General features: G+C 39.3%; 1 protein-coding gene across 1 annotated transcript; it reads right to left on the bottom strand.

Moving 5' to 3' along the window:
* Positions 1-3,105: 3,105 nt before the first annotated feature.
* LOC146464356 (uncharacterized) lies at positions 3,106-15,131 on the bottom strand. The gene is made up of 7 exons (XM_085129821.1): positions 14,860-15,131; positions 9,334-9,519; positions 8,296-8,327; positions 6,548-7,306; positions 5,705-5,905; positions 4,163-4,417; positions 3,106-3,284 (listed from the first exon to the last, which is right to left on the bottom strand). Exons 3-6 carry the CDS (start codon positions 8,304-8,306, stop codon positions 4,168-4,170), a joined length of 1,221 nt encoding a protein of 406 aa, XP_084985947.1. The 5' UTR covers positions 8,307-8,327; positions 9,334-9,519; positions 14,860-15,131; the 3' UTR covers positions 3,106-3,284; positions 4,163-4,167.
* Between the last annotated feature and the right edge of the window lie 1,498 nt (positions 15,132-16,629).

Raw genomic sequence — 16,629 nt, 5'->3', positions numbered from 1 at the left:
CGATTTGTAGCTACGAGGAAGAAAAAAAAAAGAAATCGACCCGTTTTTAGACACGGTATGCCCCCTCAGGGCATCCCGCGTAATAATTCGACTCAATTGCTTGCTTCAAACCTACTGGAGTCACCTTTCGTGCTAGCCGGTCGAAGACACTGCGGGAGTCACGCTGTTGTAAACACGATTAGCATGACTGACAAGACTTGCATACGGAATACCTTTTATCGTGAGGCAGCTTTCACCTTTGTGAAAGGTTAGAAATCAAAATACCGTCAATTTTTAAGTGTAACCAAACTCCTTCACGGCCACTATTTAGATGTTTACGGGGAGGATTAAAATCTTTTTTTCTAACGAACCATCAATGCCAGAAATTTGGGTATTCTTGGTTTTCACGTGACGTCATAAAAAACTGAAATTCATAACAAAACGCAATTTTAGGTTTTTATCTTCATCACATAAAAGAAAATATAAATTTCAATCGGCTTGCTTGTTTTCAGCAGGATAGCATTCTTCGTTTTGAAAATAGAGCAGTTTGAATTTTAGATTTTTGAGTACTGCGTGACAGAAGCAGTCAGCTGCTCTAAACATGTCACGTACATGAAAACATCGATTTGCCTCGTGATTTTTTAGGTCTGATCAGCTAACATGTAATAGAAACGTCTATGTCAATGTGTGAAAGTTCAGCAGGGAGAAGAAAGGCTTTGAAATAGCCAAAGTGAACTCCAGATGTTTTTGCTGGTTTCCGGCCGCCATGTTGGTGGCTATGTTGGTGTCCACCAACATGGCGTCCCATACTAAACTCTGTAATTTTCCGTGGTACATTTTCTCGAATAACTCGATTATGAGATATCGCACAGCCCCGTGGCTTTCACACGTTGTTTACGTATCACTCTTCTCCAAAATATCAATTTCTTGACTTTATCTATTGAATGGTTGGGGATTTAATTTTTTTACTTGCGTGACGATGTGTGAGGTGGAAACCACCAATTATGTACCCTCATGTAAGCCAGTATGGCCATTGATGAAAGCTATTGAACAGTCACACCCGTAGACAGACTAAACGTTTATTATCCGAAGTAGCATTAATCAAGAAAAATCAATATATTGCGCGAAAGAAGCCAAAACAACAAAAACAAAACAAAACAATGCGCTTCCCTTCAGCCAATTGATTCTTCACATATTCCGAAAAACGCAAGTGCTTAGTTAGCCAGATCGCATTTGACATTAACTATAGAGCCAAATTTTGGGACTGTGGTTGAACGTTCTTATTGTTTTGGCAATTTGAGCTTGCAAAAATTAAGATGTTCTTAAGCCCCGAGCCAACTATCAAAGGTGATAGAAACCGAGAGCGAGCCGTCTAATTGTTTTAGCATACCTCAGTGACCGATCTATCAAGCAAAAAAATCCTTTTATTTCATAAATTTTTATACTTTTGTGCAATGATGCATGCTAAATCGCGCGCGCTCTGACTAACTGGCGCATTTGTCAAGTTCATTCATCAAACATTTTGCCGTCTGCTTCGTCGTTGTTGTCGTTGACGCCGCCTTGGTGGCCGGTTTTTTGTCGACAAAACCGTCCCCGGAAAGTCTCTTCGCAGCTCAAAATATCGTCTACCCTGGGGTGTTTGGCGGAGGATAAACATCTTTGGAGTGAGACTGCGTTGGTTTTCTCTTCCTCTCCTCCCGAAATACAGGTATGTGTAAAACAACGCGGTTTACTGTAATTGTTTAGGATCTTTTGTATCTGCATTTCCTAGTTGACCACTTTCAAAAAGCTTTTGATTGCTCGCTTGTGATGGGAGTTTTATGAACAACTAGACGAACTTTTCCATCTTTCATCAGATTTTTACAGACTGCATTTAGCGTATCATTTGCCTTCTTAAATTCATAATCACCGACGATAGACCCCGGCTTGTTAATAGGTGCTTGCTTCAAATATCTATCAATGGCCGCTCGGATGGCTTTAAGTGACGAAACTTTAAACGGTTCACCATTTGTTTGTCTCACTGACACATAAAACCTCTGCAAACATGTGTTTAATTCGACTTTGGTTTGTTATTCAATGGGTGTTCTTTTTAGGTTGAAAACTAATTTAAAACAAATCAATAACCGCAATTGTTACTTTTCTTTGACAACTTTGTTTTGTTAACTTACGAACTTAGGAAAGCTTACGCGCAATTTGTTGTTGGTTTTAAATAAAGCATTTTATTTCGGAACTTGTTCTGCACTTACCTTTAAAAATCTTTATTCCATACTTTGTAGCTTTCTTTGTTTTTTTTCTGGCATGGCACTTTGCAAAACGTTTTGTACGTCTTCTTCACAAACTTTACGAAAACACGAAGGGGAGCCATTTTTCAACAGCTCCAGGTGCCGTCTATCGATCGATAGACGGCACCTGTGTAGCCAATCAGATTGTGCGTTTACGTAATAGTCGGTCACTGAGGTATGCTAAGAAATGATAGATGGCGTTGGCTATAATCAACAGCATATCCAACAAGCATGTGTGGAATAATTTTTTTCTTACAAACAATAAAGAAATATTGCTAGATCTCGGGCATGGTATAATAGCGGAGCTCCTTTTCGCGAAGGCACGCGCGGAGCACCATGGGGAAGAAAATATGGTAACCTCTCGATGCGAGAAATTTTCGTTTTGGTGATGACGTCACTTATCAACTGTACGCAGCATCACAGGAAAACCAATCCAAATGGCACAGCAACGTGAGAAACAAAACGACAGAGCCGGGAAAATTACTCTCTAATGGGCGGCACAACATAAGCAGCTTTATAGCGAATACCAGCCGTAAAGACAGAGTATTTTGCCGTTTCAATCATCTCTGTGTGACTCCGCAAATTCAAGCTCGCCTGTGCGTGCAAAAAGTAACACAATTTCATGAACTTTGCTCGCAAACAGATTAATCATCAGTAGATGGCGCATCAGAAACACTTTTGAAGGGAAATTCACCCTTAAATACAAAGTAGAGGCCGAGTAGAATTAAGGATTAATTTTCACGCGCCTTTTAAAAGTTTTCCCAAATTGCCCAAATCTCGTAGCGACTCGGGTAATTCGGGAAAACTTTGAAAATACAAGTGACAATTAATCCTAAATTATAATTCATTACATATTAATAATACAATGTCTGCAACGTCAGAGTTCGAGATTACTGAAATAACGAGATGGAGTTCGAGTGCGTCATACTACTTCCACACGTTTTACAACGAAGTGTTGATTCCTTTTTGATTCCGTTTTACCCTGCAGCTAATTTCAGCCATCTTTTCTTATCAGGTGGATTACTGAAAAGAACAAAACAAAACAAAATGGGATGAATGATGATGTTAGCGACTTTCATTGTTCAACAAGCACTCTAATATCAAAAAATAAACAATACTAGTTGTACGTTTTTAACAGTAGTTAAATTTGTATGCGCATGTAAGCCCCCGGCTTCTATATCGGCTTCCTAGCCTTTGACACATTTAATATTGTAAATAGTTAAGTATGAACATTGTAATAGTAAGAATATTGTGTGTCATCTATAATGTATTTATGTTGTATTTTTTGGTTAATGGCAAAATAAACAAATTGAAAATGGAAATGTCAGCACGGAACATGCGTAATATCCATATTATCACATGGATCATGCACAATACAAATTAGTTAATTACTAATCAAATAATTGCCCAACTTTTCACTTTAGAAAATTGTGTAAAGGATTTCACAAAGAAATTTGAGGTTTTTAGCTGTACTTAGCTTTCCAAATTGTCCGCTTTTCAGGCCTTTGTTTCACACGCCCAGGAAGCAGACGATTTCACATGACTTTGGGCAGTACTTGAACGGCAGGAAATGGATTCGACTCCACCCCCTTATCCTCGCCGCTACGCCGTCAAACCTTTGCCAATACTTTTAAAATTTCTGAATATTACTTCCCCAAATCTCATCCGGCCGAGGTAAAAGTTCCTTCGATAATAAGCATCCCAAGGAATTTTAAAATTAGCTGTTTCAAGCTGCCGAAAGCAAAATTCCCTGTTATGGTAAGGCCAAATTTTCAACAGTTACCAATATTGCGGACTTCAAGGAACCCATGGCTTAATAACCGATTGAGCTCAACTTCGTGTTAGGAACCTCTCGATGTTACAGAGAATAAATGGTAAAAGAAAAGGACAATCGTTCTTACCCTTTTTAAGGAAACATCAGGGTGGAATCAATCTTGTTGACTGAGCTTTCTGGTGTCAACTCTCTTTTCTGCCTTGAGTTGTCAATGTCCCACCCCTCGTGCAATGCATTTTTGGCTGATTGTAATGCTCCCTCGATCCATATCAGCGGTTGATAAGCCTCGCCAACGATGAACAAATCCTGCTTTTCAAATGGACGCTTGGCCCAGTCACTGACTTTAACCCGAGGCAGGTGTGTTCCCTGGCCCTGCCCGTGTCTTAAAAGAATATTTAAAAAACAGTAAAGCAAATAGATACATAAAAAAAAGAAGAATGAAAGAAAGAATGGAAAAAGAGAAAAAAAGACAGGAAGGAGAAAGAATTAACAAATAAAGTAAGAAAGGAACATAAGTTACAGCTTGTGCAGAATTGCGCAGCTCGCTTGATTTTAAGTGGCTGCAAGTTTGACCATATCACACCATTACTCAGGGAGCTTTATTGGCTGCCCATTGAAGATAACCTTTAAGGCTCTTAATAATTTAGTTCCTGGTTACATTAGTAACCTTCTGCACATATAAACTTCAAATGGACGATTAAGGCCCTCATTTAGTTTTCAGCTTCAAGTTCCTCTATCAAATCTAAAACTTACGGAGACCTAGCATTCTCTGTTTGTGCCCCAAGTTATGGAACTGTCTTCCTAGTTATATTAAGCGTAGCTCCAGTGTCAGTACCTTTAAGTCATCTCTGAAAACTTAAATGATATTTTACCTCTTAGACAATTTAAGTTTTATCATTTTATTTTCTTCTGTTATTGTGATTACGAAAAAACATTACTTGAAATCATTTTAAGATTTAAAAATGGTTTAAAGATAAAAGATTTTAAAATAAAAAAGATAGAAAAAAAAAATCTTGAAGTATACGAAAGCTATTTATTAGCATTTTCTTGGGGTGAAGGTTAGTGCTTCAAGCTTTTGAATTTGCAGATAACATTCAAGTGTGAACATGAAAAAAAGTTACTAGGACGTACTTTATCGTCGCATCTATTTCACATTTTGGTTTGATCTGGTAGTACTATGTCATTGTGCATAACCTAAAGAAGAAACTGATACGAAGTCATATAAGAAGACGCCTCCCAGATGATTAAAAGAAAACTTAGAAATGTCGATGACATTAACCAAGGTTGGAATATGCCTTGCCTTGACGAAAGTCAATTTCAAGGGAGCATTACATGTATAGGTGATTTTCTACTCAGAACACTGGTAATGTTTACACGAGTGCTACGTTTGTGAAGACGAAATTTTTAATAAAGAGTTAAAGTGTTAAAAATGGACACTTTTGAGCACTGCCCTCCCCCCGGCCCCCTGGAACTGCTGAAATTGACTGATGCAGAACAAACTAAGCAACAACTAATTATACCAAAAGCCTTTTAATTCCAATTAAAGCAATTTAGACAGCTATAAAAAAAGAATCAGACTGAAACTTTCCTTTCGCTTTACAAGGAGTAGTAAGATACAAATTATTGGAATAGAAGATGACCACGAAAAGCAGATTATTGGAACACTTACATGAATCCTTCCTTCCAATAAATGTACTTTGACTCTAGTGGCTTCGGAACATCTACTCCTGGGAACAATCTTGACAGCGCTCTGTGCATCTCGCGATCAACAGTCTCCTTGGAAATCTTGAGTAACTCACCCCATTTGATAGCGCAGCTCATACCAGCATAGGACATTTGCAATATGGCCTCGCCTCTCGCACCACGGAGCCTAACGGAACATTGTGATTTTTTTAGGCAACAACGGATAATTAAAATATATAATACAATTGACAACTGTATTATTGAAATACGTAAGCCCTTTACGTATTTCAAGCACGTTTGGGAGGGGAACAGAGAGGGGGTAATAGTGATGCATGGTTGTACACTTTGCTTAGATCATAATTTAGACAATCATTTAAATGGTTAACGTCAGCACTAGGAAACGTCAAGCTGGTATCATCAGCGTACATCGTGGTTTGCAAAAACTGGCAAGCAATTCGGTGAGTCATTGATATATAACAGAAAAAATAGAGGTCCTCGAATTGTTCCTTGAGGAACACCGCATGTCAAACAGTTCGGGGTCAGTTGACTTCAACAATTTCTATGACAAATTTCAGTTCGATTATGTAAATAAGAAGCAAACCATCTTAGAGTGTACTGACGTAACCCATAACATTGCAATTTAGGTAGCAAAATATCGTGAAAGCGTAGACTCCACATAATCCCCTTACTTGGCAATCACCCGATGAGACCCTCTAGCAGACCTTCGTCCTCTAATTCTCCTGCAGTCTTAATCTTGTTTGCACATGGCTTTAAATGTTACTTGGCTTACTTTATATACTTTGTTACAATGAATTCTCAGATTACTTACTTGTATGGGAATGTGTGTTCCAAGCAATCACTAGTAGACAACATTTCTTGCTCGTCCGCCAGGTAACGACTTCCGGTAGAGTTGAGTTGCCACCAGGCATTCTCAAACACAGCAAAGCCCTTAAAAGCCACCGCATATTGGATTGTCTTGAAGATCGAGTCGTTCTGAATCTTTTCAGCGACAGAACCTTTGATTCTCTTCAGTGGCACTGGAGGGACTGCGACGACCAGTTTATTCGCTGTTACTGTATAATTTTTTGTTATCAGCTTGAACCTGCTGTCCAGAGTCTCTTCCATGACCTTGATTTCTTCATCCTGATAGAGTCTCGCTCCAAGTTTTGTAACAGAAAATTTTAACTGTTGTGTAATCGAAGACAACCCTTTATCTGGTCGGGAGTAGTTATGCTTGAAATTAGCTGTTGCCATAACGGCATCAACGAGGCTTCCTGGGCTGAATTGTCGGGCATAGTCTGGTATAAAACCAGTCAGGTGATTGAATAATTGGTACCCTTCTGGTGTGAGATATTCTGACGCGAAGGTGGAGAAACTTGGAAACTTAGTTGCCTCCTTCCTCTGACTAAAGAGGTACTCTACCATCTCTGCGTAGGTAGAATTTTCCAATTTTCCATGGTTGAGCAAGGGGAACGCTTTCTTTTTCAGCGTGAGCCTGTCGGTTGCAAAAACACCTCTCGCTTCTAACCTGTCGTAATTGCGTTTAGCGAGATAACTGACTGACAAGTTGAAGCGCTTGAATAGCTCCCTGAATAAAAACAAAGAGAAAACGTAATGTTGTGGAAGAAATTAAGTGGTTCAGCCAGGTGGCCGCCAGGCAGGCAACCAGTCAGTCCCCGTGTCAGTCAGTATCAATCAATGAATCAATCAATCAATCAATCAATCAATCAATCAATCAATCAATCAATCAATCAATCAATCAATCAATCAATCAATCAATCAATCAATCAATCAATCAATCAATCGATCGATCGATCGATCGATCGATCGATCAATCAATCAATCAATTGATCGATCAATCAATCAATCAATCAATCAATCGATCAATCAATCAATCAATGACTGAATGAATCATAAATCAATTAATCAATTAATCAATTAAAGCGGTAAAGAGAATGAGTAGAATAATGGTCTAAAACGCTTGGCTATTGGCTAAGATTTCAAAATCAAAAGGATATTATTTACATCAAGATAATTTTTATTTAAAAGACAATGAAAAAGACATAAGGTATTACAAAACAGATTGAAGAAGGTGATTAATCCTTTATTGATTCAAGTATGGCGATCCTGCTTTTGTGTCGCACAGCGAATAATCCCGAAGCTACAAATGATCCCTATAGTGAACGTAAATGAGCCATGTGAAAAAAAAAAGCGGAATCGAATGTCATGGATTATTGAAAATAGGAGCATATGTGAAAAAAAAATGTGAAAAAATTATCACAACGCTAAAAATATAATTGTAATGGGTTAAATTATTTTTAAGAAGAAAGGCCTCATTTACTGTTTGAGTCACATTCTCTTACGCTGGCCAACCCATTCTACTATCCGTGAAATTCTCTCAATCTTCTCCATTCTATAATTGTCCACAGCATCAATCGATCCTTCCTGGGATCATTTGCGGTTCCGGGATCATTAGCGGTGCGGTACTACCCTTAAAGGAAATAATTTCTCCTTGTTTTTATCTAATGAACCGTTGAACACGTAAAAAACATTACTGAAGTATAAACTATCACTTACAAGACTTTCATCCACGCGCCACGCACCTAAACCTAGAAAACGTGGGGGTAAAAGAACGGCACACGAGGTTAAAGGAATTGCTTTTGTTCTCTAAAATTGATAATTTACAGAGCTGTTATCTGATTACAAAAGTGTACAGAGTAACGTATAAGGTTTCATTGCATCCGCACTGAAAAGTCGCAAACTGACAAAATTCTCGTTCGCAAGTTTGGGTAATCACTGTATAAAGCAGTTTCCGATTGAGTGTCGTAAAACCAAAACCAAAGTAATTACTCCGGCCAATCGTAACAGATGTAAAGAACACAACGAGCCAATCAGAATTCGAAGCAAATACATGTAACTAGCGCCAAGCGCGGGAAAACGCGTGCGGCGAAAACACGATTGGGTTTGGTTTGGATTCCCATTGGTTCAGAAAGTGGCGCGAGTTTTGCTAACCAATCACAGAGCGTAGTAATGCAAAACCAAAGCAAACGCGAAATTACTTTCGTCACTCAATTGAAAACCGCTCTCAGCCAATCAAATCGCGCGTATCCCTTTTTGTTCGCGTTTTTTACGGTTCGGCATGGTTTGTTTACTAATGCTAATGGGGCACACTGTAAACTCAAATAAACATTACAACCTTAATAACTCTTTAAAATCCCAACTACTGCAGGGAGGCTTACAAGTTGCTGCTGCAAGACGTAGCCGAACATTTGGACGGGGGGACATACCATGAAACAAATCCATCCAGCGTCGGTTCAAGGCCTCAACGCGCTTGTCGAAGTAAACGAGCCTGTCTATGGGACTTGGAGCCAAGTGGGTCTTTCCTCGCAAAGGACGACTGGAGACGAGGCTAAAATCATCTATTGGTCAGAGAAGGGACTTGAAGTACTTGCGGTTACAAGTTCGCTTCTCTGACCATTCGGCCGCGCCGCATTCCTTAAAACACGTTTTTCGCAGTGAGCTGCTACATTTTAGTATAATCTTACGTGATCATGCGTAAAAAGAACCATAAAGAACTAAATTAAAATTAAACTAAATTGCAGCAGTGGTACTTACTAACTGGGACACCAGGCATCCGCTGGAAGGTGTGATCGAGTATTCGTCCACCGAATCTATCGTCTCTTTCAAACAAGCAAACGTTTGTCTCTTTCTGGAGCCTGAGGAGAGTTTCCGCTACATACAGACCGGAAATGCCTCCACCAACAATTGCCACGTCACATGTCAGCTGACTGGTCTGCTTATCTATAAAAGGCTGGGATATCAGAGGATTGACACCTTTGATGGTTTCGTGCGTTAACAAAGAAATGGCTATTGGTTAGCTGACTAATTCATTTCATTCACGAGCCGTTTCTTGATACGATATCGCGAACATGGAGCGTTTGAGTAGGTGAGCGATGTGGTATGGGATTGGTTTGGAAAACAAGTGAATAAAGAAAAATATATATATATATATATATATATATATATATATATATATATATATATATATATATATATATATAGTAAGCACTTTAAAACATGTAAAAACGGCGAGATTGGATCGAATGTAGACTTGAGTGGGTACAACATTGTCCGTATGGTATTTGTCGGTTCTTCGGATAACCTTCGGAATCCTTGGGAGACTTTGGAACATCAAGATCTGGACATCTTCAGAAATCTTTAAAATTGTTTGAAATGATTCGTCCATCCTTCTTATATCACCCGCTGATTCAAAATTCAAAGAAAAAAAGGGGTTCATCATAAACTGAGAAATGAAGAGTTGAAATAATTGTGATAATTAACGCTTTTTTGAAGAAACGACTGTGATAGTCAAAGCTTTTTCAAATCAACAGAACTTATCCCGCCCTGAAGAGAATGGTTAACAGCTCATTTTATAGCCTTTCATTGTTGCACACAAGTAACAATCGGTTTCAAGCCTGTTTTAACGTACTCCTGACCAGTATTACTTAAAAATGCAACAAAAGCGTCCTATTTGTAAGCTCCATAAGTATACAAAATGTCCATTGACCTGACTTAGACACCAAGATTGGATCTTTGTGCATCTACAAGGAAAGAGCATGCCTTCCGTGTGAGCCTTACAATTGCTTGACAATGGCAGATCTTCTCAGCAAAAGGATTTCATTTAAATTTTTCACATTAGTTGGGAAAACGAGCGCCCCAAAAGACTTTTTTTTCGAGAAGGACTAGGGGAGAGTTTAACCAAAATCTCATTATGTGCGCGCAAAATGTACATTAAGAATTTGTCTTATGGGTAAGATTGAGTAATATAAACATGGACAGAGAAATGTCAACTTTACCACCATACGATGTAGAGTTGTACACTGCAATTGTCATAAGTTTCTTTCACGGTGACTTGTTGACGAAAAGCCAAGTAATAACTCTACCAGAACACAGTAGAAAGAACCGTGCAATGAACCAATCAGAATTCCAAACAAATGCATGTAACTGGCGTTACGCCCGGGAAAACGCATGTAAGCGCGTTACGATTGGTTTTGGTTTTGCTTCTTATTGGCTGATGTGGTGCGAGTTTAGTGGGGACGATAGTTACAACCTTTTACCTGATTTGTTTTAATCAACTTATAAAGTCTTGATTATTATGAGTAGTTGCCTTTTTGGTTTGTGGCTCACAAAGTGCAGCTACACAAGCTTTTACCGATGTTTTTACCCGGGTATTTCTGTGGCTATTTAGGGTCACGTACCATTTTCGAATCACTTGTCTCTATAAACTACCGGCGATGATGCAACGGGGGCAGATCGCACGTGATTACAGCATAAAGCCTCAAGAAAACTTTGAATTTGTTTAAATTGTAGGCCTGGGCTAAGGGCTTTAACGACTAACGAGGAATAATGGTTTATTTGAGATAACTTAAACAAATTAAAGCGAATGACACTGAATCAAATTTTGGCAGATAGCCTGAGGTCTTATGATCCTTAACATTTTTTAGCACAATACGGAGCTGTCCTATCCAAATATTTGTGCAAATATCCTGTGCAAATATTTGACAAGTAGGCGATGGTTTAAAGAGAAAACACCAAACTAAAAGCTTTTCTAACTTGAAGATTAAATATCTCCAGCCCTTCACGTTTGAAATGGCCATAGAATGTTCCCCAAAAAGAATTTATGAGGACAAAGATCATTTCTCAGTCCAAAATTGACTGCTTTCATTGTTTATAACTCCAATTTAAAAACTTGAGGACAGTCCGGCGTTCCAAACGTGCTGTAGAATGTTGAATATTTTAAATCTGCAACGGAAATGCTAATTTATCTATATATTAAAAGAAATTTCGCTGCCATGTCATCGATTTATATTACTCCTTGATCATGGGATGTGTCAAGTGATCAAACTTATGCGTTAAGACAACAAAAGCACATCAATTTTAATAATCAGGAAAAATTTCATCCAGCTCTAGGCAATCAAGCCGAAAATGTTGTGGTTCATTTATATTTTCCGAACACCCTTCAAACCCAGGCATTAAACTGCTCGAGTGGCTTACAATACAAGCGCTCTGCTACCGTTCTGTAAGTCGCTGGCGCACCAACCACTTTTGCATAACTTTTTTCATAAAGCGAAATTAATTACTACGCAGTCGTGGCTGTCACAAAATCGAAACTGTTGCGAAGTACTTAATTTCTGTCAATCAAAGTGTAAAGTTGTTTGGCAAGGTTGCATTTTTTTTCGGGGTGAGCTATATATCCGGCTTACGGTTTTTTGCAAAACGAAACGAACTGATGAATAGACCTGTAGAATTAAGATATCATGCACGATACCAGTCAGATATCTGTATGTGATAAGCGAAAAGGGGAATAAAACATCGCGGGAAGTGCAGAGTTGCTAATTAAAGGTCTGTATTTTGCGAAACGAGCTCTGCATAGACCGTGTCTTAAACGCTTTTCTAAAATATTCCTCTCTCATTGCAGTGAGGAATATTAAAGAAAAGCATTCAAGAATGTTAGCAGGCAAGTCATATACGTCACGATTTAATTTGCGGCGAGGAATACTTAAAGAAAAGTGTTCAAGCAAGTTAAATACGTCACGATCTATGCAGAGCCCATTGCGAAACGAGGCACTTCGAAGTTCTTGGCTCACAAATTTTTGTTCAGAAATCATGATTGCAGCAAGGAATATTTTAGAAAAGCTTTTACGAATGTCAACAAACAAGATAATTTGTTTACGGTCTACTAAACCTTGCTCCCAATCAAACCGCTCATTCCACACCCTACCAAATCCTTGCAGTAATGTGTTTAAAACAACTGGTACTACCCAGTTCACTCTTGTGCACTAGTCAATTGAAACCCCCACCCCCCCGGACCCGGGACAGATAGGGGGATAATAGGAGCATATAAGCACTTTTGATCAGAGATCTGTCCCCTGGGGGTGGTAGATAAGATGTGTTTTGCTCCTTTACAGTGTCCCCGCCTCGGGGAATCAGGGAGATTTGACTGTGGTTGACTGGTACCGAAGTTCGTTGCGAAGTCAATTGATTGCATTGCACGTTGTCATTTTCGCGCCATCCATATTGGCTGATTATTGGCAAAATGCTTCGCAAAATTTGGTTTAAAGACAATTCAAAAGAAAGAAGAAAATTCATTCCAGCTCTATGGAAAACTCTGCCTGCAAACCCATGGTGCAGCCATGGGTACAAAAATGGCAGTTGCCTTTGCCAATATCTCATAGCTAAGGTTGAAACGGAGATTTTAAAACCGCTCATTTGGAAACGATATATAGACGACATATGTTTCCTTTGGACTTTAAAGAGAGGAGATAATGCAGTTTATTGAGCAAGCAAACAAACACCACCCCACAATTAAATTTACGGCTGAAATTTCAGAAACGGAAACATTTCTGGATACAAACATTTATAAAGGTGAAAGATTCAGAAGCAATTCAGTTCTTGATGTGCGTACGCACTTCAAACCTACTGAAACATTTCAATATACGCACTTCTCTTCGTACCACCCACCAGGGGTCAAAAAAGGCTTCATCAAAGGCGAAGCACTGAGACTTCTCAGAACAGACTCCCTAAAAACATATTTGAAGAGTAAATTCAAAATCCTAAATCACGCCTACAGGAAAGAGGTTATCCCGAGAACTTAAACTTAAAACAAATCCTCATGAAAGCCTGGCATTTAATAGAGCAACAACCATTGCTCAAAGAAATCTACAAAGACCTTCCCCTCATATGTTACACTGAGAGGGCGGTCAGTCAAAGATATACCCGTGAGAGCTAAATTATAAAAAAGGCTTAAACACGCGTTAGGGAGCAGTGCAGGCCTGTTACTCTTGTACCCAATATAATTACTTGTGATAATCCTGGCTGCCCTATAGAGTGGTCCCATTTCGAATGCATGGGACTTGTGGATGCACCAAGTCGAAAGCGGCTTTACACTAAATGTGCTGTTTAACATTTTCAAAGCTACCACTGTTTAGAAATGCTCTGTTGTAATGACTTGTGAAATTCATATTCTTGCAAAATTTAATAATCCACAACAAGTTTTGTTAAGATGGTATAATTTGATCAGACCTTTGTCAAATCCCCCTACCTGTCCCGGGTCTGGGGGGGGGGGGGGTGGGGGTTTCAATTGACTAGTGCATTGGAACGTCTTGTTCAGTTTTATTCAGTCTCTTGTACCCTTTACAATTTTGTTCGTCCTAAAGATAATCTCGACACAAAAACCGCAGATGAAAAACTCAGTACTAACGAGAGGTGTGACGGGGGCACCCAGCGGTTTGTTTCGGTGAAATAGGTCGGAATAGATCGGAATAGATCGGAATAGGCCGGAATAGATCGGAATAGATCGGCTTTGTTCATGCTTCGTGCTTGTCATCAAGTCCCTATTACGTTTTGATTATCGGTTCCTGCAAGCATGTTGTGAACTTGTGAGGCAGAACAAATCTATGCTCGTCTGAGTTTTGAATTTTTTCTCTATTGTTGTCGAGTTCCCATTCGCTAGATTCCATGTACTGTAGAAGTAGCTATTGAGCCATTGTTGTTGCTGTTTAAGTCGCCGAATCTGTAAAGTTAAGTAACGCGAGCAATAGAAATTCAATCAAAAATTCTGATTAAATTGCGACTAAAATCTGACGTTTCATTTTCATGAAATTCCGTTCCCTAAAATTTCCAGTGATTTTAAAATCCAACTACAAAAAAAAAAAATTAAAAAAAATAAAATAAAAATAGGCCATGGAACGATCTGGGAATACAGGGCGCAATACTTGGAGTATTTTGCTTAAAAGTCCTCGTTGGTTGCCCTTGGTGTATCATTATCTTTGTCGCGACTAATCATGCATACTGCATTTCAAGGTTTTGATTCTGTACGTAAACACTGTTATGTCGGGAAACTCTGAAACAGTACCGACATGCAATTTAAGGTGAGCACAATGTAAACAAATACAGAGGCTTAAGGGAGAACTGGACTGAAGTCGTAAATTGAATTAGTAAAGAGTTAAAGTCTTTGGTTGAATAGATTCTGTAACTTAGAAGAGATCTTGTACAAACGTACCGTTTGAAGAGCCTCTCCTGACTACCCAAAGAACGACCTAGCACGGTAGAACAAACGGGACCTTTGTGTGCATGCCTTACCTTTCTTTGTCTTCCCGTCCCCATCACTGCATTCTTCTGAGCAGGAACGCTTTCGACCCGGACCAAGGAACGCTGCTAAAAGCACAAGGGCAACGACAACAACCAACACAATTACAGCAACTACAGCGATGATTTTGTACGTCAAGAACACACCGCCTCGTTTGGCGCTTTGTGCGGGCTGATCCACAATCGTGTAGGTGGTTTCCATGGCCAATAAAAAGACTCTTGCTAGCTTCAAAGCTACTGGAGTCACCTTTCGTGCTAGTTGGTCGAAGACAGGGGTCACGCTATTGTAAACACGATTAGCATGACTGACAAGGCTTGCATACGGAATACCTTTTATCGCCAAGGAGCTTTGTAAACGGTTAAAAATCAATATACCCGAACCATAAATTTTCAAGTGTAACCTACGTAGCTCGTTCACCGTCACTATTTAGATTGTTTACGGGGAGGGTTAAGATCACCAGCCTCACGGTGAGTTGGCAGAGAATAGAGCCGCGAGTAAAATCAGTTGTGTATGCAGAAAAATCCATAGAAGTGCTGTCCAGAATGTGTACATTCATGATAGAGAGATGTAAGAGAGATTTAAGTCACAATGGTTTGGGCCGCATCTCCCTGGGAACGAGGTCGTTCACGTGCCTCTCGTTCTTTTAGCCAGTTATAGCACGTGACTATATGGAGGGTTAGGGTTAGGGTTATGTTGGTGACTATAGTAAAAACATATTTCATTTCATGTTAATAACCTGGTATGCAGATATTTCAAACAGCTTTTCTTAGCAACAGATATTTGTCACTATTCTTTATATGGTCAACACTAACCAACGAGATTAACCTCGTGTTTTTCCAACAAATTATAACGGTTAGTTAAAATTGATTCACGATTTCAGATTCATTCAGAGAAATTCAAACCAGCTGCGTACAGTGCAGCATTTCAGTCCATGATTTTGATCACGTCCCCCGTGGGGGAGGGGGGGGGAGTACTTGACCCGTGTTCGGGTATAGGAGTACGGCTGGGGTTTTGAAACCCTGACCCTGTTTAGGACGACAACAGCCTTAGATATCTATATACCCGGTGTAGGACAACGCCCTCTATTTTAAGACTCTATTTAGGACAAAGGACAACTTCTAGCTCTTGTTTTACACAAGTGTTTATTAGCAATAGTAATTACATTTAGAGGCCGACTGTCACTTATCGGACGTGATGTTCCAGGCATTAAAACGCGACTACCAATCACAACAGATAAAATAATACATTACCTAGAAGTGATGGCAAAAAAAGTTTAAAATTTCGCATTAACAGCGGTGAACCTTAGGTGGAAACTTAATTGACGTGAAGCATTGTTCACTAAAATAAACAGATAAACGTCTCTGATTTCGGGTTGCCGACTACTCAATGACAGTCTTTCAACCATACCCTGTCTAGGACGGGTCCAGGGCAGACTCGCCTGAAATTATATGTCCTGTTCAGGGCAGAGGGCCGCCATAAACCATACCCTATCCAGCGGCACGTCACCGTATAGCCCATATAGAGGAGTCCCACCCCCCCCCCCAAGTCACGTCCAGAGATCGATGATTACGAAATCCTTGAATACACGGCATAATCTTGTAATCAAGGATGAATTGTGGCCCGTGGAAATGTTGAGCAAAATTACTTTTAAATCATACATTGAACTTCCTACTTTTTTTTGAATAAGTTTTTTTAAATTTATTTTTAGTTGTATACATCGTTCCTAAGAGTAACGTATATGTAATAATGTACAACAAAAACCC

The sequence above is a fragment of the Pavona decussata genome, unplaced genomic scaffold (genome assembly GCF_977016875.1).
Source record: "Pavona decussata unplaced genomic scaffold, jaPavDecu1.1 SCAFFOLD_164, whole genome shotgun sequence".
NCBI classification, from domain to species: domain Eukaryota; kingdom Metazoa; phylum Cnidaria; class Anthozoa; order Scleractinia; family Agariciidae; genus Pavona; species Pavona decussata.
The sequence above is the reverse complement of the archived record's forward strand: the minus strand, read 5'-3'. Positions and strand labels throughout refer to the sequence as shown.